A 27925-nucleotide genomic window follows, 5' to 3' on the forward strand; every position below is an offset into this window, starting at 1 on the left:
AAACATTAGAAAGTTTCAGGAACAAAAGGATTCTCAATGGAGGGAATCTCAAAATTTTCCTGAGAAACTGATGATTATGTAACTCTAACAGCATTACTGATGACTATTTATAAATATGGCAAATTATCCAAAAATCTTACCCAAACAAAAAAGCAAAAAGTAGTGTAAATAAATTCGACAGGAGTGCTAATTAGGTACCTTATTCCCTTTGAAGTTCCAAAGTCTCAGCTCATCCACATTAACAATGATAGAATCATCTACCATGAATAGTGGTATTAGGACACTCTGTATCATCACACATGCAAATGATACCATTTTTAACTTTAAAGTAAACTTGTACAGTAGAATATACGTACTATACAACCAACATCAAAAGCAATGGTCCTTTTAAAATGGTATTTGGGTAATAAATCATGACGTGGCACTCTGATAGGTAAGTGAAAGTCCATCCAAATACTACTGTTAAAAGTCTTTATGCTCAAAAACCACGGCCTTATTACTCTTTCACCACAAAGAATGAAAATATTGTTAGACATAGTAGAATATGTTTTAAGAAAAACAAAGAGAAAAAAAAGTTCAGTGACAGCAATGAGGACAAAATATAAGACCCATAACCAACCCCAGTCCCAAGTCCTTTGAAAGAAATGTGTTCCCTTCCTGATTAATAATTATTTCCTGAGTGTCGACATTATACTTAGTGATTCAATGGGAGTAAAAGCACATTCTCTCTCCCAAAGGATTATCCATGATACTAAATAGACATCAAACAAACACAGACCTAGTTTAACTTAAAAAGAAAAACAACAAAAATAGGAAAAGAAACAACTCTCTAATTAGCTTTCATTGCAAAAATATCAGAAGTAGGGAACATATGTAGATATTAAAGAGGAACTCCCTCTTAAAAGATGGATGTCATGGGATCAAGATAGACCACTTGTCTTACAAAACCAATCAGAGATATACTGTTCCTCTAGGGAACCCTCACATGAGCAGATTTAATAGCCATCAATTCCATTATGAGCTAAAATTATCTTAAACTGCAGGCATCAAGACCACAAAAAAAAAAATCTAACAATATTCCTTGAAAAAGTGATTAATCTGTGTTAAATACATGTAATCAGCACTGCATGTGTTATGTTTTGAGATTAAAAGACTCAATACAAACATAATGGTCCTTGCCAAATCTTGTGGAGTTTTAGAAGTTGTGGATTTTTTTTTTCTTCCAGAAAGTACATTACTTGTGGAAGATCTCAAGGTGATTACACTGGAGAGCAACCCTCGCTTGATGGCTCAAAAGTATAGCAAAAAGAAAGGTATGACTTCTATGCTGATGCAAGTTCAAATCAGACCAACTTAGTAACATTTTTGCCTTGGGGTTAAAACTACCAAACACTAAGACATTTGCCCTAGTCAGTACCATTTCTGGTACTGGTTTGAGTCTTGATGTTTTTTCCAGTCTACTAAAGAACGAAAGTCAATGCCAGGAATAAGACATCACAGTTTTCATCAGTTTTAGTTTTGTCCCATTTTTACTTAAAGAGTAAAAACATTTCATAGCATCTATCAAACATCTATCTCAAAGAAATAGCAGTTCTTTTATTCCTTTCCCAAGAATGGGGAGTTTTCCAATTTTCAAGTATATCTCAACCTTAGCAAAAGGTGAGAGAAGCGGGAACTCAAGGATATAGAAAAACAAGCTGTTAACACTGTTCAGAGTACATCTTATGCATACAGAAAACAGGTTCTCCGAGGGAAAAGCCTTAGGAGAGATCCACAGCTCTCCCCAGGATAAAAATCTTTCATAAATTCAATTAATTAAATATATTCCTAAGATGTACAGCAGTTTTTATCTTATATGCATGAAGAAAACTTAGGCATGAAAGGGGTAGGGGAATTACTCAGTTCAGCAATAAAGGTGCAACATGCAACACACATTTGCTCTCCCTTGCTTTGCACACAAGTGGAAATCAATTTATCTGCACTGACCCATGTATGTCCCCTTTCAGTAACTTGATATAAAATGCTGGGCCATGTTCACTACCACATACTGTATTTGCCTGAGACTGAAACGAACTCTGAACATTCAGAGAGAAGACACTTCCTGTTTTAACCTCACATTATTCCTAATACTTTAAGTCCACATATGTATTTCACCGTTGATATAAGTGAAAATAGTGAACCACACATTTACTCCCTATAGAACTCTTAGAGAGAAAACATCTTCTAATTGTTCACATAATTTTAAGGTTGGGGTTTTTTGTTTTGTTTGTTTGTTTTCTGATGTTTTTTCCTTCTATTTGTTCTTTCTACTCTATCTCTGGGAAAATTCAGGAATCATGCCTTACTTAATTTTTAACCAAAGAATTTATATACACTAGATGTTCCACTGTACAAATACACTAGCTAAATACAGAACAATCTAAGTACCAGGCTAAAATCAAAATAACTGATCTTGCAGCAAAATTTCTTTAAATTAAAAACACTACAGAGCACTATTTAAATCATAATGTTCCTGAAAATCAATTCTTAACTTGTTGCTTTTTTACAAGAACCACAGATAAACAGCTCTCTTCCTCCAAATTGTCATAACGGAATACTTACTACTGTTATTTTGAGGGAGAACATATGGCAACTAGAGGTCTTTTTAACATGCTAGCCTGCCCACCAGCAAGGAACAACACACACTGCAGGTACTGGGGGAAAAGTGGATCTTTTACCAATGGCTTTCTAGACACCTTAGACATAAGTGAACTTAAATACTTAAATCATGAGAGTAACTGAAACACACTTACACCCATTATGGAAAACATGAAACTAGAAATCTAGTCATGAATCTTTATATTCAGAAATGTACCCAATGTGAGCTTTAAAAATAAGGTATTTTTTTCACACATGGCTTTAATCATTGATTGTATCCACAAGGCAGTCAGGCTTATTCAAGACCCCATGTGAAAATGAACTTGGCCTAGCAGTAGTCAGGAGCTTGAAAGATAATGAATTTATTCTTTTATAGTTGACTTTGTTGCTAGAATTTCCTCCTATGCTTGACAAAAAGCATCTTAAAACATTGGGTGGAGGGTGGAAGGGGAGTCTTAAGTAAAAGAACAATTTTCAAACTATATTCCAGAAACATTAAAAAAATTACTAAAATTCAGTGTAAATCATATGCTTCCGGAAACCACAAGATATATCATACCTTGCATTAGCTGAGCACAGTTAAATATAGTAATTTTTTTTAAAATTCCCCATACAATTGCAACCCCCTTATTTTGACCCCAATCGCTCCCCTCTCCGCCTCCCACCCCCCATAGAGTGTCTCTGGTTCATAGTTTTTTGTTGATTTTGATTTTCACTTTCTTATAGTTATTCATTTTCCTGGTCCCTTATTTAAGTTTTCTAGATTCCTGCTATGAGTGAGACCATCCGGTATTTTTCTTTTTCTTTCTGGCTTATTTTGCTGAGCATGATCCCTTCCGGTGCCATCCATGTTGCTGCAAATTGCATGTGTTTATCTTTTTTGAATGCTGAGTAATATTCCATGGTGTATATGTACCACATCTTCTTGATCCAATCATCTATTTTTGGGCATTTGGGTTGTTTCCAAAGCTTAGCTATTGTAAATAGTGCTGCTATAAACATAGGGGTGCAGGTGCTCTTTGGAATTGATGTTTCTGTGTCCTTTGGGTAAATACTTAGGAGTGGAATTGCTGGATCATATGGAAGCTCTATGTTTAGTAGGTCCAGAAATCTCCACACAGCTCTCCATAGTGGTTGGACCAGTTTGCACTCCCACCAACAGTGCAGAAGAGTTCCTTTTTCTCCACAACCTCGCCAACATTTGTTGTTGCTAGTTTTTTTAATATGTGCCATTCTCACTGGTGTAAGATGGTATCTCATGGTAGTTTTGATTTGCATTTCCCTGATTACAAGAGATGTTGAACATTTTTTCATATGCCTGTTGGTCATTTGCATTTCCTCTTCAGAGAAGTTTCTTTTTAGCTCTTCTGCCCATTTTTTGACAGGATTATTTTCTTTGTTGTTGTTGAGTCTCATCAGCTCTTTGCAGATTTTTGTGGTCAGTCCTTTATCATTAATGTTGTGTGCAAATATGTTCTCCCAGCCGGTGGGGTTTCTCTTTGTTTTTGTAATTGTCTCTTTTGCTGTGCAGAAGCTCTTTAACTTGATGTAGTCCCAGCTGTTTATCTTTGCCTTCACTATCACTGCTTTGGGTGATGTGTCTGTAAAGATGTCTTCGATGTGCATATCACATAGTGTTTTGCCTATATTTCCTTCTATGTATTTTATGAAGAATATCTCTAAGGACTGAATTGTCTACCTGATTCATTTAATAACTTCAAATTGAAGTAAATATATCTCTTGATTTTCTACAATCTGTGAACAGTGGAAATCCTGATTGTTTTCTGAAAGTAGTCGTAGTTTAAAAATTACTATATTTAGCCAATATTTAGCCAATAAATACAGTAATTTTTAACCTACAACTACTTTCAGAAAACAATCAGGATTTCCACTGTTCACAGATTGTAGAAAATCAAGAGATATATTTACTTCAATTTGAAGTTATTAAATGAATCAGGTGGAAAATTCAGTCCTTGGAGATATTCTTCATCTATACCCAGCTTTTTGTTCTCATTTGCAAATTGCCTAGCTACTATACAGTCCTACACATACACACACAAGTGCATGTGTGTGAATGCAAACATACAAACAAAAGCCAGGGACTCTGTAACCAGACTAGGCCTTAATTTATGTGCTTTCATACAAAATCTCTTCGGTTATTAGGAACAAATGTCCTAAATAATATGTAGTTTTCATTTGGTTGCGATCACTAAAGACATTAAAAGAAAAAGTCTCTAAAAACCATGACATGAGACACAAGTGAAAGGATAAATGCATTAAATTCTATGAATTTTTAGATCAGACTAAACAAGAAGTTCTTGCTTATTAAAAAAAAGTTTAATAGCTTTCCCTAAATTTGCCAACCTCAAAAAGGTAATGTCACAAAAGATCAGAAGCTGCGTATTAGGGTATTTCATTTCTTCTAACTTTCTTTCTTGTAAGTAATAAATTCTATGAAATCTTGTCACCCTCAAGATCACAATAAACGCACTCATCCATTAAACATACTCACAAATTAAGAACTGTCTTATGTCAGGCACTGTGCAAAGTAGTAAGAGCCAATTCATTGCATTCCTAAAGTTCATAGAGAGCCTATAAAAATCTTTTAATTCTGCAAATTTATGAATACCTTATTATCTACTATCTTCCAAAAGTATATTTAAAAGATTACCTTTATCTTTACTTGACATTACTCTTGACCCATCCACATTTCATCTTTATCATTAATCAAAATGGAAAAAAAATGAATAAAATTGTCAACAAGTCCATCAGTTTCTAGTGTAGAGGTGCACTAGTTTCTCAGTGTTACTAGCTGGGATTATTAGTGCTTTTGATGCAAATAAATTAGTAAAATGCTAGCTTACTCCAAGTTCAGTAATTGTCACAGACTTTATTTTGCTATTAATGTACATTTTGAAAACTCAAATGAGGAATATTATGTTTACAACTTCCCAAGTAAATTTCACCATTAATACATTAATTTTTCTTCAAAACTATTACTTCCAGGAATAATGTCCATGAAAATTATGATTTGATGCTTTCGAGTTCAGCTTGTCTACTATCTTCAGCAAAAACATGTTCATAATCTGCTTCTCCCAGTTTCTATGACTGTTTTTTTTTTTTTATTTCTGCCTGTCTGTCTTTCCTCCTCTTGCCTCTCTCCCTCTTCAACCCCCTATCTGTATCTGTCTTTCTCAACTCCTCTCTTTTGCTCTCTCTCTCATCCCCCACCATTTCTCCCTACTTCATCCCCCTCCCCTGCTTATATCACTCTCTGCCTTCCCCCCCACTCTTTAAAACCTTTGGCAAGCCTAACCATTGATTTCATGGCAATAGGAGAATCAATATTGATCCCATATTTAATAAAGAGGCTTTTGGCTATATACAGCTATTGATACATTGAGTAGAAATAACAAATTATTGTGATGTATCAATTAAGATGTAACCTTTGTTTTACTGTTTTAGTAATTGGTACTACTGTATCTAGAAACATCTCTTAAATCAAAGCTGAAATACTCTGCCTATTTAATCATAGAGGGAAATAAGCCATTAATTACATCGAATGTGAAAATGATCTATTGATCTAATAGGAAACAATATGACAAATTAACAGATCAGGTGAATTATATCTACTTAATGGTAATTAAGAGATCAAATAGGCACAAGGTTACATTTTAGAGAAAAGTATTTCCAATTTAAATAAAGACATTTTTAAAAGTCTATCTTTAGCACAAAAAATATAGTTAACATAATGGATCTAACATGTAAATTGTATAATCAAGAATCAACTTCCACATATTTGAGTCTTATATTTTTGATATTGACACTCCCAAACTCAGTAATAAATGAGACAAAGATAATGTGAAAAATCAAGTAGTGTAATTATATGCTGAGGTGAATCACTCAGCAGAAATAAATTCCAAAGCTCTTCTCCACAGGAGTACAAATATTATGAAAATCAATTTTGTCAGAAATCCAGAAATTAACCAAAGTCCTGCAACAAACCGTGGAAGGGTTATTCAAGAATGTAACACTCAATCTTGGTAAAAACAGCAAACATTGTGGCATTTGAACTTATCCTGTTTCCTACACACAGCCTTCTGAGTGTGATGACATCCTTGAAAACCAACAGCCTAAAACCAGAGTGAAAAACAGGTGCCTAGCAGTCACTGGGTAAAACAAAATAAGGTTGGAGCACCTCCAAATCCCAATTCCTTGATAACTACCATCAATTCACATGCATAAAAGTTCCCTGGAAATAACCAACAAGATCTGTCTTTTTTTGACCAAACTCAGAGGGGGCATTTGCTAAAAACATTTAATGGTAATTCTTTACCCTGCAGCTGCCTAAGGTGGTAATAACAGTTCAGGCAAATAATAAGCTGACCAAATATTTCAAAAACAAAAATAAAAGAACTAGCTGGGGAATTAGATGATGTAGGGACAGGAATGGCCACTGAGCAGATTTTCTAGGATCCCATGCAGACCAGGTAAAGGAGTTCTGGAGCCCTCAGGGGTTTTGCCGGTCTTTTATTGGGGTTCACCAGGCATATGGCAGGCAGGGGTGCTGGGGGGCCAGGAGGCTGGCAGGTCTCCCAGCCCCCAGTAGGCCTTCACTCTGGGCTCTGCGGCCTTCTCTCAGTTTCTGCTTCTCTTGCTTCTCTCTCGGCTTCTCTTTTGGCTTCTGCTGGCGCCCCTGTGATGCCGCCCTTATAAGCCCAGTCTCAGCCCAGGTGAATCCCATCTACCTATGCCCACACCCTACTCCAGGTGCCCGCCATCAGGCATGCATTCAGGACTGCAAGGATCCATCATCTATCCTGATGGCAGGAGGGCAGAAAAGCCTGACATTTTTCCTTACTCTACAGATGCCAACAGGGAGAACTGTGGCATTTCAACCTATTCTTGGAAATCTGGAGAAAACCAAGCATATGCACGCAAATGAGCACATACCCAGTAAAGCCCTGAGAAGGCCAGTGCTCTTACATCTGGCTAACCATGGGTCTCTAAGTACTAAGGCAGAGTTGTGAACTACCTCCCTGAGCATACAGCGTGTGCTCTAACATACACACACAAAGCTCCTAGACAGAGGCCTGGAGAAATGCTAATTCCATATATTGAAGGAAATAATCCAATTATTAACTGACCAATAAAAGAAGCTCACAAACAAGATAACCTAGCAGAGGCTTCTACAGCTACACAGGACAAAATATACATATATTTATTAAGAACTCAGAAAAATTAAATAAACAGCAGAAAAGTATCCATTACAGCAAACCCTGAAGGAGTGGGTTATCATTTACAGTTGCCATATTATGAAAAATACTCAGTTTTCAACAATTAGGAAGTATGCAAAGAAACAAAAACATATGATCCATATAGGAACAGAAAGTACTTAAGTGAAACTGGCAGGAGGAATCCTAGATTTTGGACCTAACAAAGTCTTTAAATAATATTAAAAATAATTATATTTAATGAATCTAAAGGAAACTAACTAAAGAAAAAAAAAGAATGAGAAAGTTGAGTCATCATTAGAAGATACTAACAAAGATGTGGAAACTATAAAAAGCAGATATTCTGTAATTAAGAACTACAACAACAAAAAGGAAAAATTCACTAGCCATCCACAACAGCATGCTTGAGGAGTCAGAATCACTGGTATTTTGAAGATGGGCCAACTGATATATTTAACTGGATTACCAGAAAAAAAAGACATCACAAATACAGTTTCAAGTATGTGTGACATCATCAAATATGTCAAAATATGCATCATGACAGATTCACCCAGAAGGAAAGGAGGAAAAGGAGAATCATTTTTTATTAAATGGTAGCGGAAAACTTCCAAAAGTGGATGAAAAAGGGTTAAAAAGCTTGATGAATTTTAAGTAGGAAAAGCACAAAGAAATCTAAATACATGACAGTCAAGGTGTCAAAAACCAAGAAGAATTTAGAAAGCAGCAATTATCATGCATTAAACTTATTAGTAAGATTAACAGCTGACTTTAAGGCACAAATAACAGAAGCCAGAAGGCAGTGGGAAAACATTAAAAAGTTAAAAGAAAATAATTGTTAACCAATTATTTGACAAGAATTTCCTGTCAAACAAAATAATCACTCATAAATGAAGTAGAAATCAAAATATTTTGGGGTAACCAAAATGATTTTTTTGCTAGCCAGAATGCTCTATAAAAAAAAAAAAACCAAAGGGAATTGTTGTGGCTAAAATGAGAAGGATATGAGTCAGCAACCAGAATGTACATAAAAAGGACCAGTAAAAGCACATACATATACAAATATAAAAAACAATATAAAAATATTTTGGGCTTAACTCTTTTTCTCCTGATTTAAAAAACATTGATTCAAAAGAACACCTGTACCCCTATGTTTATAACAGCACTATTTAAAATAGCTAAAACCTGGAAGCAACCCAAATACCCAAAAATAGATGACTGGATCAAGAAGATGTGGTACATATACACAATGGAATATTACCCAGCAATCAAAAAAGATAAACTCATGCCAGTTGCAGCAACATGGATGGAGCTAGAAGGAAGTATGCTCAGTGAAATAAGTCAGAAGGAAAAAGAAAAATATCAGATGGTTTCACTTATAGCAGGAATATAGGGGAGCAAAATAAGACATCAGTGTAAAAAAAATAACAATACAAAAACACAATAAAACAAAAACAGACAATTATAAACCAGAGACATCCTGCAGGGGAGGAGGAGGGGGAGGGATCAGAGGGAGGGAAGGAGGAGCACAGGGGACTGAGGTGATGGTGCACGGGTGCCTTGGGGAAGAAGATTCTATGGGGACTACACCAGAGGGGTTGAGGGGAAGCAAATACTGTTTAAAAATTAACAATGATGCAAAAAATAATTTAAAAAATAAATAAAAGACACTATGAAGAACAATAGTTATAAATGAGTGAAGGACATACAATGTGTGACAATGCAACCTGTACAACATAGCACAAAAGAGAGTTACAGAGTACAGTATTGCTGATACTGATATATATGGAGGCAGCACTGAATTCTCCAGTCAACAGTTTAGAAATGAAGCTATTATGTCACTATCATCCCTGTAAAACGTTGTTAAGGGGAATTATTCCACTTTCTACAAATGTATTCAAAAGTTTGAGCATCTGTTCCTAGACTTGTAATATTTGTTCGAGTTTTTTTTTTGTTTTCCCCCAAAGTCCAATTTCCCATAATCGTCTGCTTTACTAAGATATAAAGGTGGTATTTATTCAACACTAAATTCAAGTATTTATACAAATACTATTTCTATAGCCCTCTTCAAAGAAACAGAACAAACAATACTGAAATTCATATGGAACCACAAAAGACACTAATAAGGCAAAACGATCCTGACAAAAAAAGAAGAGTGGATGTATCACTCTCCCAAACTTCAAGCTATACTACAAAGCTATAGTAACCAAATCAGTATTGAACAAACACAGACATACAGACTAATGGAAAAGAATTGCGAGACCAGAAATAAACCCGCACTTATATGGACAGTTAATCCATGAAAAGGAGTCAAATGTACACAGTAAGAAAGAGGAGAGTCTCTTCAAGAAATAGTGTTAGGAAAACTGAACATCCACATGCAAAAATATTAAACTAGATCACCATCTCACAACTTACACGAACAGTAATTCAAAATAAATTAAATGCATGAATGTAAGGTCTGAAACCATAAAATATATTGAAGAAAAGAGAGATAAAACATTCCACAACACTGGCTTCAATGATGACTTTTGTAGATTAGTTTACAATGGCAAGAGGAACAAAAGAAAACAAACAGATGGAACCATATCAAAACAAAAAGCTTCACCACAAAGGAAACCATCAGCAAAACAAAGAGTCACCCATCTAAAGGGGAGAAAATATTTGCACATTAAACATCTGACAAAGTGCTGATATTCAAGATATATAAAGAATTCATAGAACTCAACAAAACAAACCTAACCCAAAAGGAGTGGGGGGTGAAGGAGATATACAGATAGCTAATAGACAAATGAAAAAAATCTCATGATCACTTGTCATCAGGGATATGTAAATCAAAACCATAACAAGATACCATCTCACACCTGCAAAAATGTCCCATATCAAAAAGATCAAAAACAAGTGTTGGCAAGGATGTGGAGAATAAGGAACCATTGTACACTGTTGGTGGAAATGTAACTGGTCCAGCCCCTGTGGAAAACAGAATAGAGGTTTCTCAAAATAGTAAATAGACCTATCATATGACCCAGTAACCCAGCAATTCCACTCCTAGATGTTGACCTAAAGAATTCAAAAGCACTAATTGTGTGTGTGCGTGTGTACTCCTATGTTCTTTGCAGCCATATTTATAATCACCAACTTAGGGGAACAATAAGTCCCCAAGTACAAAGGAGTGGATTAGAAAAATATGGTATATACAAACAGTGGAATACTACTCAGTTATTTAAAAAAGATGAACTTTTGTTATTTGAAAAATGGATGGAAGTGGAAAAGGTTGTGCTAAGTGAAATAAGTCATAAGAAAAAAAAAATGCTGAATGTTTTCAACTATATGTGTTATATAGTGAAACAAAACAAAGGAGCAGAAAAAAACCAAACCAATAACAAACCCTTGACATCTGACTGCAAAACTGAGGCTACCAGAAGGAGAGGGTGGCAAGATGCAAAGAGTGGAGGGAGGGGTCCAATGGAGCATGGTGGAAGATAGCTGGAGCTTTGGTGGTGGGCATGGTGCAAAAACATACAGTTGTATATATTAGTATACCTCGTGAAACAAATATAGTGTTGTAAGCAAATTACTTCATTAAACATAATTGGAGGCCCTCCCTGGTGGCACAGGCGGTTGAACACTGCACTGTGAAGCTGTCCACAGCCTCTGTAGCACCGGTTCAATCCCAGCCGGCCAGCGAGAACCCCACATGGTGAAGCAGACCTCTCCTGTCTCGCCCGCTGCTCCCCTCAGCATTGTATTTTGTCAGTCTGCCTGTTCTGTTCCCCACTCTGTCTCTGGTGAATCCTCTCACCCTTCCATGCATCTGGCTTGTACCCTGGTTCTTGTATAAATAAATAAAAATTTGTAAAAAATGCCAAAAAAATAAAAATAAACATAATTGGAAAAAAAGGAAGAGGAAAAGAAAGGGAAGGAATAATACTATTCTTCTAATAAACTTCTTCACTGTTTGAGTGCTCCAATGTGTTATTTAATAAATATCTATAATAAACTGCCATATCAAAATGAAGCATACAGAAAGGATACTTAATTCCAATTAAAAATTTAAATACATTTTTTTTTCAAAATGTGATTCTTATAACGGATGAAATATTTTTACCTAGTTGCCATTATGTACCAGGTACTGGGTGCAGCATAAGGATAACACAGTTATTAACAAGACAAAGTGCCTGCCTTCATATACTTCTTACTACAGGAAGATAAAGGTAACAAGCAAACCAACAAAGTAATTACAGATGAAAATAAGTACTATATAGGAAAGTTTTTTAAAGAATTATAAGAAAAAGGGAAAGAAGAAGAGGAAATCACATACAGGAAGACTTTATAAAGGAACTGATATTTAAAATATGATTTAGGGTGTCCCTGGTAGCACAAGGGTTAAAGTCTCAGCACTATCAAGCTATTCCCAGCCACTGTTGTATGAGTTTTATCCCGGCCAGGGAACTAACCCATATGGCACAGCAGACCACTCCTGTCTTGCCTACTGCTCCTCTCAGCAGTGTATTTCAGTAGATCTGCCTGTTCTGCTCCCCACTTTGTCTCTGGTGAATCCTCTCACCACCTCCCCACACCTCTGGCCTATACCCCAGTTCTTATATGCATAAATAAATCTTGTTAAAAAATTAAGATATGACTTAAAGGGTGAAATTAAGTCAGATTGTAAGAAAAAAGAATTTTTGTCAGTTGAGGGGAAATACTGTAGCCAGATAAGTTTGGAATGCTGTAAAAACCTCAACTGTTATAGGTTCAGTACCTGTTTCACTCTTGCTAAAAGTTCACGGCAAAAGGAAAAGAATGTAAAGAGATCAAAAATTAAAAGAAAAGCAGACATAACAGCTAAAGAAGGTGGAAGTATTGGGGGAAATTACTTTTATTTTCCTGTAGCTGAAAAATATACCACACTTTGCCACCACTGCAAAGATAGGCGTATACAGTGCTGACTGCACTATGTTGGTCTTGGTCACCTGCCTTGCTTTGTCCAGTGGAATATGAGAGGAAGTGGCAATGTGTTTGTTCCATGCCTATTAATGAAGAATCACTTCTTTTCACTATTCTCTGGTACCTTCTGCTATTGATAAAACAAATTCCCCAGGAAAGACACTGCCTCTTGAGCCTGGAATTCAAGAGAAATATGCATAGAACATATCCCTTAGCAAGGAGACATGAGTGGCAAGTTCAGCCATAAAGATGACCATTCATTCAGCCCAGCCTAGATCAACCAACACCCGGTGAGCCTGCAGAAAGGCATGCATGAATCAATAATTACTGCTTCATTCCACAGAATTTGGGAGATATTTGTACATTACAGCTAAGAAAGACTTTTGATGTCAGACTCTGTGCTAGGCATTTGACATGGGTTAGTTCATCCAAACTGCCCTCTCATCCTATGAGATAGATTTTACATTTAGCCCTATTTAACAGATAAGGAAACTGGAGATTGACAGGTTAAATAACCTGCTTACACTCACACAATATTGTGGAAGAACCAAGCACAAGTTTAATTTCAAAGTCCTGTCACTCTTATCACTGAGGTAATCTAAACACAGTGCTAGTAAGCCTTCCTACCACTTTTTTTCTTTAGAAATAACTTTTTTTTACATCATTATTCATTTTTGCACAGTATTTTATTTCTCCCCTCAGGTACTTCCTACCACTTTAAATAGCATCACTGTTTATCTTCCAGAAAAATCTAGAGTCAAGTAGCAAGTAGCTATACCAGAAAAAGAGTAATTTAACTATCATTTAAATTTGATTGTGAAATTTTTCTAATTAAATTCACCTTTTGGAAAAATGTCTAACTGAAAATAATTGTCAGTTCACATTGTAAGTACATGATTTGACAGTGATGACAGTGCTGGAAAAGGAAGTATAATGACAAGAAAGTTCCTTTTAGAAATAAAAGTTAATAAATTCCTTCATCTGAATTAATAAAATCATGAAAATTGTGAAAACTAAAATTCATTTAAAGTGCAGCACTTAATACATAGTTCAGTTTTTTTCCCACATATGATTCTGCTTCATATACCATCAGGATATAAAATAACATGATTTATGATATGATTTAAAACAAAGGACATTTATACATTCCACAATCCATCAAAAATAAGTACGCAGGAAATAGACTAGTCTGCTTCTGAGAGGGAAAATATCCATGTTACTTCCTGATTTGGTGGTAGGGAAATCAAGCTGAATGAATTGATGTAACATCACTTTAACAGCATAAAGAGATTTTGAATATTTACTTTTTGTTTAAATTACAAAAAAGTTTAAGATTACTGTAAGAGAAATGGAAAAGAAAAAGGTATTGAAACAGTCTTAGAATTTTTAGTTACTCTTAACAGTGGGTGATACAAAATTTTTTTTCCTGCAGTTTTCTTATTAGCCTAAAGGCTATTGTGGGTAAGAAAAGAGTGTATAACCAAGAAAGGAATTTAGTGTCATTAAACACTTAAGCTTAGGGCCTCCCCAGTGGCGCAGCGGTTGAGCGCTGGGTTGCGAAGCTGCCCGCCGCCTCTGCGGTGCCGGTTCGATCCCCGGCTGCTCCCCGGCCACCGGAGGAGGGTCCCACATGGTGCGCAGACCTCTCCTGCCGCCCGCTGCTCCCCTCAGCAGTGTACTTCGGTCCTTCTGCCTGGTCTGCTCCCCGCTCTGGCTCTGGTGAATTCTCTCACCCTCCCACGCTTCTGACTGTACCCAGTGCATGTATAAACCAAACAAACAAACAAATAATAAATAAATAAATAAGACATGCCTCTAGAAAATTAAAAAAAAAAAAAAACTTAAGCTTAATAAAAGGATGTTTCCTGACCCTCCTCACTGAACTATAGTTATCAAAAGATAATGGAATTAGTCATTCTATTTATTTCTAACATTTCAAATACACTTATTTCTCTATTAAAAACATATATAGCATTAGTACCAAGCCACAAAGTTAAACTAAGAAGATAAAAACCACACAGAAACAAAGTCAGGCAATATACTAATGAAAGGCACTGCTCCAAAAATCTCAGCTAATGAAATAGTCTTTTCATCCAAGATTACTAGCCCTTATTAAAAAATCACTTGCATAAGTAATTATATTTTTATAGGAAAATATCATCAAAATCTATTAGAATAAAGCATGTCATTACTATAATAATCACTTTCAGGAGACATAACAGGTACTGTACTCAAACATAAAATTTTATCTTGTTTTCACCATTTCATAGATGTTGACCCTGTGCAAGCATCTCAACTACAAAATGTAAATATCACCTACCAGTTACTTGCCTTCTATAGAGTAGGTATTCCACGAACTAGTTTCTCTTTCCCTTTGCATGAGTCAAAAATTCCATGCTAATTTAGCAAAGGAAGTGAAGTGACCTAGTAGTCTCAAAAAGAGAAGTACACTACTCCCTAGTTTATCCCCACTTTATACAAGCTCCCAACACACATAGTAATCAGGCATGGATGAAAGTGCCTACTGAAGTAGAGCTAAACAGATAATTCTACAAAGAAGATATACAGATGGCCAATAGGCACACGAAAAAAGTGCTCATCACCACTTATCTTCAGGAAATGCAAATCAAAACCACAAGGAGATACCATCTCACACCTGTGAGAATGGGCCATATCAAAAATTCCAGAAACCACAGTGTAAGAGAGGATGTAAAGAAAAAGGAACTCTCATACACTATGAGTAGGAATGTAAACTGGACCAGGCCCTATGGAAAACAGAATGGAGGTTTCTCAAAATATTTCTAATTTCCATTCTAGGTATCTATCTGAAGGATGCAAAAACATTAATTCAAAGGGATATATGCACTCCCATATTCACTGAAGCACTATTTACAATAGCAACTTATGGAAACAATCCAAGTGCCCAAGGGCAGATGAGAAGATAAGAAGATGAGGGATATACACATAATAAAATACTACTCAGGTATGAAAGAAAAGAGGAAAGAAAGAAAGGAAGGAAAGAAAGGAAGGAAGGAAGGAAGGAAGGAAGGAAGGAAGGAAGGAAGGAAGGAAGGAAGGAAGGAAGGAAGGAAGGAAGGAAGGAAGGAAGGAAGGAAGGAAGGAAGGAAGGGAAGGAAGGGAAGGAAGGAAGGGAAGGAAGGAAGGGAAGGAAGGAAGGGAAGGAAGGAAGGGAAGGAAGGAAGGGAAGGAAGGAAGGGAAGGAAGGAAGGGAAGGAAGGAAGGGAAGGAAGGAAGGGAAGGAAGGAAGGAAGGAAGGAAAGAAGGAAGGAAGGAAGGAAGGAAGGAAGGAAGGAAGGAAGGAAGGAAGGAAGGAAGGAAGGAAGGAAGGAAGGAAGGAAGGGAAGCAAGGAAAGGAAGGAAGGGAAGGAAGGAAGGGAAGGAAGGAAGGAAGGAAGGAAGGAAGGAAGGAAGGAAGGAAGGAAGGAAGGAAGGAAGGAAGGAAGGGAAGCAAGGAAAGGAAGGAAGGGAAGGAAGGAAGGGAAGGAAGGAAGGAAGGAAGGAAGGAAGGAAGGAAGGAAGGAAGGAAGGAAGGAAGGAAAGGAAGGAAGGAAGGAAGGAAGGAAGGAAGGAAGGAAGGAAGGAAGGAAGGAAGGAAGGGAAGGAAAGGAAGGAAGGAAGGAAGGAAGGAAGGAAGGAAGGAAGGAAGGAAGGAAGGAAGGAAGGAAGGAAGGAAGGAAGGAAGGAAAGGAAGGAAGGAAGGAAGGAAGGGCCTCCCTGGTGGCGCAGTGGTTGAGCACTGGGCTGCGAAGCTGCCTGTAGCCTCTGAAGCACTGGTTCAATCCCAGCCAGCAGGCGAGGGTCCCACATGGTGCAGCAGACCTCACAGACCAGCTGCTGCCCACTGCTCCCATCAGTAGTGTGTTTCGTCAGTCTACCTGTTCCGTTACCCACTCTGGCTCTGGTGAATCCTCTCACCCTTCCTCACTTCTGACTGTACCCAGTGCTTGTATAAATAAATAAATAAATCTTTTTAAAATAAATAAATAAATAACTTCTGTCAAAAAGAAAAATGCCTGCTCAAAATGGAAGCACAGACATAACAGACAACCAAATTAGAACTGCAGTCAATGCAAAGGGAAAGCAAATCTAAACCAAGAAATAGGAATTTATTCCTTCTGTTCAATACAATATATTGTAATATTTCATTGCTATATATAATTTTAAAGAAATGTATCACAGAATAGAAATTTGACATCATTAAGTCTGCTTTCATTTTGTAAACTAAGGGATTACTGGTGAAACTTGCATACAAAGATTAGTATTTTTGCCAATGAAATGAACCTTGAGAGGTTTCAGCCCCTCAAAACTGAAATATCTTTTCAAAAACTTTTCTTCTAAAACACAATTTACAAAACACTTGTAGCAATTCACCTAGCAAGTGTCCTTAATACTACAACTTAGAAAATATTTTACCTGAGCACAGTCTATTTGGGCTGCATTCATACCTCATGCCTATTTATGCTCATGTAGCCAACCAAATGACTACTAGATGTCTTTTTCACTACTTTCCCAATACTTTTCAGTTTCTATTTTCAGGTTGTTTTTTTTTTTTTCAGATAACTGAGCATAATTTAGTTATGTGTGTTAGCATAATTTCCTCTAGTTCAATCTATGTTGTCACAAACATCAAGAGCTTTTTTCATACCTAAGTAGTATTCCATTGTGTGTATATACCACATCTTAACCCACTAACTAGAATGTCTTTCCCATTACTTTTCTCTTTCTACTCTCAGTTTTTTTCAGATAATCATTGCCTTATCGGAACGTTAACCTGTTTCTAAATACTAAAACCAGAGAGCTAGGTAGAATTTTTAGAAACCATCTATTCCAAATCCCTCATATACACGTATTAATATAGACCCAGAAAAATTAAAGTCTGTGTCCATTATTGTTCAAGATCACAAAGCCAGAAATAAAATCAAAACATTTTGGATTCCCAATGTCATCATTGTTTTTATTCCCTTCCATTACCAGGGAGCAGGCATGAGGAAGGGAGGAAAGGCAATTCAGATGCCAGAGCAGCAAAGCAGATAAACCCAGCAAAGGGTATATTCACCAGAACAGTGGTTTGACTTGGTGTCAATTCAATTATCATTACAGCGTAAAGATGACCACAAGGCATGCTAATATATTTACCATTAAAAGATCAAATTATTTAGCCAGTAATAGTAACAATACCTCACTGGTTTGACAACTTATACCCCCTATCCATGATTAATAACAAAATGTAATTTGGCACAAGAAAAAAGCAAAATTTCATGGAAAACTTCTAGGCTTATTCTAAATCTATCTCAAAAGTATAAAACTTAAAGGTTATATAATTAACTACAAGTATACATGAGAACACTTTACTAGGGACTGAAAAAATTGAACCAAAGAATAATGAAATTATTCAAAATAACATAGAACTTTCATTAATTTTCTATTATTTTAGCTATTTCTTTCTCAACAACCAAAAAAGGATATCTTCCTCATTCATGGATAATAATACCAAACTAAGAAGTGTGCCAAATCACTAAACAATGACTACACAGCAGAAACTAAAACACAGTTTTGTCCGATTCCACATTTATTGACGTCATAACATGATGGTGTGGTGGATTAAAGATTACCACAAATTCTTTGGGAAGGAGGGTTATTAAGCTGCTCTGACTGATGGAGTATAACAGAAGTGATATTCCAGGCCCAGATCCAGACTGTAATAAGACTTGTAGCTTCCAAGCTTCATCTCTTGAAATCCAGTCCATCCTCAAGTTCACTGATCCTTCCCTCATCCACTATTGATCACTGCCAACAAATTCAGCACATTTTTTATCAAGGTATCCTATTTTCCAGTTCTCAGATATCTATTTGTTTCTTCTTTTTTACCTTTCCCATATCTCATCATACCCCTCATCCCCATCTCTCATAATACCCCTACAAGGTATCAACCTTCTCTTGTGAATTATTCAACATATTTATTGCAGTTATTTTAAAGTCCTGGTGGTGGGTACAGTATGGTAACAATACCTGAGAGTGGGAAGGCTATTCTTCTAATTCACAAACAACAATGTACTTCACAGTTACCACAATGAAAAAAAATAAATAAAATTTTACCTCAATACGGGCCTCCCCGGTGGCGCAGCGGTTGAGCGCTGGGTTGCGAAGCTGCCTGCAGCCTCTGCAGTGCCGGTTCGATCCCCAGCTGCTCCCAGTCACCAGAGGAGGGTCCCACATGGCGCGCAGACCTCTCCTGCCGCCCGCTGCTCCCCTCAGCAGTGTACTTCGGTCCTTCTGCCTGCTCTGCTCCCTGCTCTGGCTCTGGTGAATTCTCTCACCCTCCTGTGCTTCTGACTGTACCCAGTGCTTGTATAAATAAATAAATCTTAAAAAAAAAAAAAAATTTACCTCAATACAAAAAAAATCCTATACTGTTATTTCCAACTGATATTTTAAATGTAAATAACTTTCACCTCTTTTTTAATATCTAATAATCTTGAGATATATTCTGGACACTGTTGATATGTTTTTACAAACTACAGATCCTGTTATTTTCCACAGTGTTTCCTGGGCATGGTGCTATAAAATGGGAAAAGGATTCTATTTTATCAATGAAAAACCAGAGGAATTTACCAATTCCCTTTAACATACCAAGGCTGAAAATGCAAACTGTCTCCCCTGAGGCAAGTAGCTGCTCAAGTCTCTGCTCATCTCACTCATCCAGGCTTCCAATTTTATTTTCCCTGGGTCATTTGGAACTTTGCCCCATGCATGCACAGGCTTTGAGGAGATTTTATAAGCTCAAATATAGACACTCACTTCGCTGTGACTCCCTACATTCTAGAAAATCTCCCTCAATTCCCAAACACCCTGCAGCCCCAAGTTCCATCCTCTGGCTTCTCAAGACCAAAAAAAATAATAATAATTAAAAAACCCAAGAAAGAAAAAGATTTCTGCCTTGCCCCTAGAGAAACTGAGAAATGCTCTGGGAGAGGATGGGAGTGTATGTGTCATTCAGCTTTCATTCAGATTCATAAACTACAAAAGAATTTGAATAGTATTCTTAGCTATGTACAATGATTTAAGTGCTAAGAATGAATAAAAGAGAACTCTAAAAAATATTCTGAGTCTGAGAAAATATACCCAGAATATATATGAAGAGAAGACAGGGACTTTTCTTCAAAACTGAGATCCAAACCTCACTGGAGAGTGCATGGCTGCCAGCTACTAGCTGGTGAAATAATTTAATGCTTTGACCTGAGCCAAAGATTAAACACAGTCAGGAAGCCAAGGGTGACAGATTAGAAATCACAAGTGAGGACTGGTAAGCCAGGAACCCTCCACCAGATGGCCAGGAGCCCGAGGCTAATGAAGGTGACACCGCAGACAGGCACTAAAAAACTGAAAACCTACTGCTGGACTGCCATGGAACCAAGGCTAGCAGGCAAAGCACTATGGGTCAGGGTTCGCAAATAGGAAAATCTCCACCAGACAGTCAGCAGAGAGAAGATGGCAGGCAGAGAATGGCAAGCCAGAACTTGTATCAAAAACTTACTAGAGAGTGAATGGCACTCATTATTACACATACACACTAGTGGCACCAGTGGAGACAGCAGGAATGGAAACATACCAGATCTGAGAAGAGCAGGAAAACCCAGTCCTGCAACAATATAACTTATGCACTATCAGATAATGAATCTTAAAATTTCTTGACAAATGATATGTAGCCATGGAATCTAGGAAGTCAGTAAAGAACAGATTTAGAGAGGCAATAAAATTATTAAATGACAAAGTATATAAATGTGGATCTAACCCATCGATTTCCTTCTTTTAAGGACTGAATCCCTTTCAACTCCGGCCAAATTTTGTTCATTCTTCACTGCTTTTATAAAAATAAAAACATATACACATACACTTATATCTTATTCTGTATATAGTCTGTGTCTCTCAGATTGGGGGAGAGGGGAGAGAGAGAGAGAAACAGAGATAATGACAGGGCGGAGGGGAGCACACATGCAAACGCATGCGCAAGGTTCTAACTTAGCCACTAGAAGGTTAACTATTCAAGCTATTCTTCCATTACTAGGAGCCAAAAGCTGAGTAATGATTTGACACAGAATCTACAGAATACTGTAAGCAGAGGAACTGTTAACAATTTTGTTTCAGACTACCTACTGTGAGGTTTATGAAATGTATAGTCATGCTGGCATTAAGCAGTGCACATAATTTTCACAAACAATAAACCCTTGTCCTAAATATTCTCTGTGGAAAAAATTCCACTAGGCTTAAAGTTTAGAAGTTTTTATTCAAAGCCAATGAAAATGTCTCCTCTAATTGCCCAGATAATGCTAAACTTTCAATATATTTCTAAGTCATAATTTGAAACATCAAACTTTCTAATATTAATGCCAAAAAACAATAACGTCTATAAAATTATGACAAATTTTAAAGCATTTATAGGAAAAAGAATATACTTTCATTTGTTATAAGTCCATAATGTTTAAATACATGAAGGAGGGTACCTATTTTGAAGGGTCGGATCCCACAACACTATTTCAGATCAGACTATTCTTTACAACAAAGGTGGTTCCAACATGGAACATGCCAGTTTTAATATTAGTTCATAATCTTTTTTATATCACTATGTGTGACTTTTCAAATGTTCTAGGCAAGAGACCAATAAACCAAAATCCAGCCAGACCTACTTAAAAGCAAAATTTTCCTTTTAGTTCTTTTGGCAATACTTTGTGAAACACCCAAAAAGAAAGCTATGCTACAAACTCAAACAAGTTTGGCACCAAACACCATGGAAAATTATTACCTTATAAAAGAAATGTGTATCGTTTGAAATGTATACTGTTCTAATTGAGGTAAAAAAATAATTTAGCAATGGTAAAAATCTGTAAGTGTTGCTGTACATTGAAGTATTCGTCGTGTGGACACAATCCACAGTTGAATTAAACAGTGTCAGGGGAGCAGCATAATTTGTGCATGGGGGGTGGGGAGGGGAGATGGGTTTGAATTAGAACCCACAAGGACTAGAAAAGTGGGTTGAAAATATTGGAGACGTGACAAGAGAGCACACCCAGGCACCAAATGGAGTCTATGAGGAAAGTCATGGAGAGGTCTACAGAATAGCTGGTTCTGTGTAGCTACAGCCTCAGCAGGTTCCCTGCTGGAGTGTGGTGATAAGCCAGAGCTAGCTGATGATCAGCACTGCTACCAATCAAGAAAACAAACTAGACAGTGAGCTAGAGACAGAGAAGAGAGGCAGTTTTGTATATATTGGTCACTCTGTTTGAAAGTAAAAGACAAAATGACCTTAAGGAAAAAAATAGTTTCTGTTTTACATCTGGCCTTCTAAATATCACTCATCTTGTTCTTTTTGCAAATATAACCCAGAAAAGTAGTTCCCAGTTTAAGCCAACTGACACAGCATTCTACCACCAGCACGCAGGATATAATGAATAAACATTTTTTATTAATTCATCTACATAACTAAACACATATTATATGAGGAAAAATATTATAAAATCATTTTGTTATTATTTTAATTATGTGTATTCTTTCATGATAAAACATGCCCTTAGGATATCTCACCATATTTTTCCCATCAATGCACAATTTTTCTAAAGTAAAATTTTTCTCTTGGCCATAAACTGCTAAATTACCACTCAGTTGGTAAGGCATATACTAAATAAATTAGCATAAAAGGTAATAGGTATAAGTGAGATCAAAATTTATTTCATGATCTATTCTAATCATTTCATTATCTAAGTATGAGCCATGCAAAATGTCCTTTAGCAAGTGAATCAAAAAGTTTTCCATTTTGAACCTTATTTCTTCCCCCTAAATAATGGCATCTCTTTGCTAGAACACACAACAGTTCATTAGGTGATCGTGGAATGTGTTCATGTATTTATTTGCATGTACACCCTTGTATAGTCATTCCATTGACTATATACTTAATACTAATATATCAAGTAGGTTGCTACAACTAAACAGATACAGTCCTTGTCTACACAGGACTCATAGTCTCATAATCTAGCATGGAAGTGTGACAGTTTATAACCAACTTCAAGAATAATTCTGATGCTAGGCAGAAAAGAGGACCTTTAGAAAAAAAATTTTTTTTTGCCTTTTATCTTGTTATTTTAATAGATAGTACTTAATTCCTTTCTGCATTCTTTAGGTTTTTTTTTTCTAACTTTGTAAAATTTTAGTTTGTTTTGTTCTTTGTGGTATAATTATTAATAAAAGCAAGGCTGTGGTTTTTCTCTGTGTTCCTCAATTTTACCTTTAGTTTCTGATATGTATTTTTAAGTTTATTATTACTGTTAACTCTTACTGAGTTTGGATAATCTAGTCTGGGAGAGACAATAAAGCCTTCCCTGGGTATGAGAAAAACTACCCGATATCAAAAAGATATGTTGCAAGATAGGAAGGACAAGATAGAAAAGAGGAGGAAACATATATTTTCTAACTAAAACAAAGTGAGAACAGCTAGAGCATTTTGAACAGGAGGGTGAAAGAGATAAGACAAGAGCACAGCAAAAAATGACAGCCCAGCAAGTAACCATACAGTACAGCATCTTATATCTCTGACTTTCCAAAATCATTCAATGAAGGAAAGTTATCCATAACCACAATCTGTACATCTACTCTTTTTTGGCCACAGACCACATGCCTTTCAGTTAGATTAAGATGTGTTTCTTTTACATATCTGATTTCATATGACCTAAGTTACAACAGACTGGTTTCTGCTAAACTCTAAGGAAATGGTAAGTACTTGCTTTTTTTTGCTTCCAAAATGCTAAGTTACACTCTTGATTTAAAAAATAAGAAGTCAACTCCATATCTCAAAGCCATATTAATCACTGAGCTATTCACTGGCTCTGTAGTTTTAATTTTTAACCTAAAGTTTTTAATCAGTTTTCCATAAATTCCCAAAATATAGCCCCAATACAAATGTTCCTAGAAACAAAACCTAAGAAATGAGACACATTCTCTACTATAGTCTCCAGAAACAAAGGCAAACAACTTTAGATTCCTGACCTCCAGAATAGCGAGAATAAATGTGTTTAATTAAATTTGTGCTAATTTGTTACAGCATCGATAGAAAACCAATACACTTCCCCAAACTCAAAACACCTTGGACATTGCTTCAGGGTCCAACCTTTGAATTTCTTTTATTCTACACCCATTCGTATGCTGATCTTCATTAACTCCAAGGCATTAAAGGTGTATGCATTTAGATTTCCAAAATACATACCTCCTCTGGACTTATCCACTCATTTATGGATTCACATATCTACCTTCTTAACACTTTAAACTGTATATCTCAAAGGAATTTCAAATTTAGCAGTCAAAACCAAATACTTCATCTGACCCCACAAAATCTTTTTCACCAGCACATTCAATCTAAATGAATGGCAATTATATGTACTATATTCTAGTTTTTTAGAGCAAATTCTTGGGTCTCTGACTCCTTTCTCTAATGCCTCAGATATAATGTATTGGCTAATCTCCTCAGTTTACCTTCAAATATATTCATAAGCATAAGCATTTACAACATTCTATACTATCCAAGTTTTCCTAATTTTAGAGTAGATGATTTGGACCACAGATCTGCACACTCGCTTTAAGATACTCTGAACAACAGGCAGAGCACCCACTGCAGCTATCCCTCAAGGTTCAGCCCAGATAACACAGGCAAAAACATCTATTTTCCAATCTTTTCCTGAAAGGAGTCTAACTGCTTATCTCACAAGTTATGCCTGAGGATTGAGCTGCTAATTTAGGACTCAATTACAAATCAAAAAAGACATGAAAAGAGATAAGACACAAGTATGAAGGATAATAAGAAACTAGGTATGAAAATTATACAATAAGCTGGGTAACAAAGAAGATATAAACAAGTTCCCAGAAACATACAACCTAAAAGAGTGCTGGTAGGAATGTGAATTACAGTCCCATGGAAAACAGGAGGTGGTTATTCAAAAAATTGTAAGAGAACTACAATACAATTCAACAATACACTATTGGGCATATCCACAGGAAATAAAACACCACCATCTCAAAGAACTATACAAACTCTCATGTTCATTGGAGCACTGTTCACAAGGGTCAAGGTATGAAAGTCTGCTACTGGATGAACCTGAACAACATTATGGTAAGTGAAATAAGTCAGAGAAAGTCAAACACATGCTATCACTTCTATGTGAAATCAAAAAAAGCTCAACTCAAATAGTAGAAAGTTATTCTCAGAAACTATAACGTGGAGGAAATAGGAAAAGGTTAGTAAACGGAGGAGGGCACAAACTTTTAGTTAAGACTAAGGGCTGAGGAGCTAATGGTAACATTTTGATTGTGACTATGGTTGATAACACTATACTGTGTGATTGAAATCTATGAATAGGCTATACTTAAATGTTCTCACCAAAAAAAGTGTGGGGGGAAATATATGAGGAAAGCGATGAGCTAACTTATTCAGGGGAGGGGCGATCCTTTTACATGTCACAATGTATATATGTACAGATTACACTGTACACTTTAAATCTCAATTTTACTGGACTTCCACGTGCAAAAAAATAAAACTAGACCACTACCTTTCACCGTGCACAAAAGTCAACTCAAAATGGATAAAAGAACTGGACATAAGATCTGAAACCATAAAATATATAGAAAATATAGGTAAAACATTATAAGACATACATCTCGGAAACATCTTTAAAGACTCATCACCCAAAGCAGTGATAGTAAAGGCAAAGATAAACAGTTGGGATTACATCAAACTGAAAAGCTTCTGCACAGCCAAAGAGACATTAACCAAAACAGACAGACACCCCACTGATTAGGAAAAAAATCTTTGTACTCCATTCAGCTGATAAGGGACTGATCACAAAGATATACAAAGAACTCACAGGGGCTCAACAAAAACAAAATAAACAATCCAGTCAAGAAATGGGCAGAAGAACTCAAAAGACATTTCTCCAAAGAGGAAATGCAAATGGCCAACAGGCATATGAAAAAATGTTCAACATCCCTTATCATCAGGGAAATGCAAATCAAAACCTCACTGAGATACCACCTTACACCAGTAAGAATGGCACACATCAAAAAAACAAGCAACAACAAATGTTGGTGAGGATGTGGTAAAAAAAGAATTCTCCTGCATTGCTGGTGGGAGTGCAAACTGGTCCAACCACTGTGGAAAGCTGTCTGGAGGTTCCTCAATCTACTAAAAATGGAGCTACCATAGGATCCGGCAATTCCACTACTAGGGATCTACCCAAAGGACACAAAAACAGTGATTCAGCAGAGCACCTGTACACCTATGTTTATTGCAGCACTATCACTATTTACAATAGGTAAAACTAGGAAACAACCCAAATGCCCAAAAATAGATGACTGAATCAAGAAGATGTGGTACATATACACAATAGAATATTATTCAGCGATCAAAAAAGATGAACTCATGCCATTCGCAGCAACGTGGATGGAGCTAGAAGGAAGTATGCTCAGTGAAATAAGCCAGAAGAAAAAAGAAAAGCAGCAGATGGTTTCACTTATAACAGGAATATAGGGGAACCAATTAAGATAGCAGTGTAAAAAAATAATAATAATAACAGTATAAAACACAACAAAGCAAAAACAGACAATTATAAACCAGAGACATACTACAGGGGAGGAGGAGGGAGAGTAGTTTTGTCAAACTACTGCTGAGCAAACTCCTTGACTATAATTGACTATAATTTCTCCTAAGTTGAAAGGTTAAAAATATTAATGTTTAATCAATTCTGTAACTTGTAGTTCAGAAATTACTGGTGGGTTTATGCACTGATATTATAGTTCTGTCCAGTTTAAACCTATTTAATATGGTCAATCCAAATAAGTCAAAATAACAACTTTTGCTATGGTTTGGTTTGGTTTTTTTACCTCCAAATAGGACTTATTTTTTTACTTATCTTTCCTTACATAAGCGCTTGGCATTCTTTTTCTAATTAATATGCTAAATTCAAAATATGTACATAAAACAAGTTATGTAGACCAGAGGCCATATGATTTTCTATAGTCAAATTCCTTGTGACATCTGTGATGAAAAACAAAATTCAAATACAATAGATCTTCATGTACAATGAACACCCTAAATGGTAGTTCCCAAATTTCAATAATCAGGAATACTTGCCACACTTGTTGGTTAAAGCACAAATCATCAGATCCTGTTCCCAGGGTTCTGAATAAGATGGTCTGAGGGGGAAAACCAGAGTTTGCATTGTAGGTTCCAAAGGATGCTGGTGGTACAGGTCTGGGAAGCAAGGTGTCAGTGCATAAGAACTTAAAACTCCATAAAATACTATTGAAAAGTTGCCTTTCCATCTGGCGGCAGCCATCAGGTAAGCCAAAGCACTTACAAGTACATCCAGGAACTATGGAGGAAGAAGTCCAATGTGATGCGCTTTCTTCTCAGGGTGCACTGCTGGCGGTATAGCCAGCTGTCGGCCCTCCACAGGGCACCCCGCCCCACCCGGCCGGATAAAGCCGGGATACAAAGACTGGGATACAAAGCCAAGCAAGGTTATGTTATACATTGGATTTGTGTGCACCGTGGTGGCCACAAACGTCCAGTTCCAAAGGGTTCAACCTATGGCAAGCCTGTCCACCATGGTGTAAATCAGCTGAAGTTTGCTAGAAGCCTTCAATCTGTTGCTGAAGAGCGAGCTGGACACCACTGTGGAGCTCTGAGAGTCCTGAATTCTTACTGGGTTGGTGAAGATTCCACGTACAAATTTTTTGAGGTTATCCTCATCGATCCATTCCATAAAGCTATCAGAAGAAACCCTGACACCCAATGGATCACTAAACCAGTCCACAAGCACAGGGAGATGCGGGGGCTAACATCTGCAGGCCGCAAGAGCCATGGTCTTGGAAAGGGCCACAAGAACCACCACACAATTGGTGGTGCTCGCCATGCAGCTTGGAGAAAGCGCAATACTCTCCAGCTCCACAGTTACCACTAATAAGTAATGTTTGTAAAATTCTTACCTAAAAAACAATTTAGGATAGTTAAAAAAAAAAGAAAATTACTACTCTGCTGTGAGAATTATGAG

At 36.6% G+C, this 27925-nt stretch overlaps 2 protein-coding genes across 4 annotated transcripts in view; one reads left to right on the plus strand and one right to left on the minus strand.

Annotated features, from left to right (window-relative positions):
* The window catches only part of CRPPA (CDP-L-ribitol pyrophosphorylase A), a gene marked incomplete at both ends in the record, with an annotated part of 256119 nt that overhangs the window by 189827 nt on the left and 38367 nt on the right, over positions 1–27925 (minus strand). The gene's annotated exons all lie outside the window — the stretch shown is intronic.
* LOC311168235 (large ribosomal subunit protein eL15-like) lies at positions 1169–27835 on the plus strand (the record flags this gene model as incomplete). Its single annotated transcript, XM_084229609.1, has 2 exons — positions 1169–1313; positions 27183–27835. The coding sequence occupies 2 exons, from the start codon at positions 1169–1171 to the stop codon at positions 27833–27835; spliced, it is 798 nt and encodes a 265-aa protein (XP_084085735.1).

Source organism: Talpa europaea (genome assembly GCF_964194135.1).
Source record: "Talpa europaea genome assembly, chromosome: 3".
In the NCBI taxonomy this organism is placed as follows: Eukaryota; Metazoa; Chordata; class Mammalia; order Eulipotyphla; family Talpidae; genus Talpa; species Talpa europaea.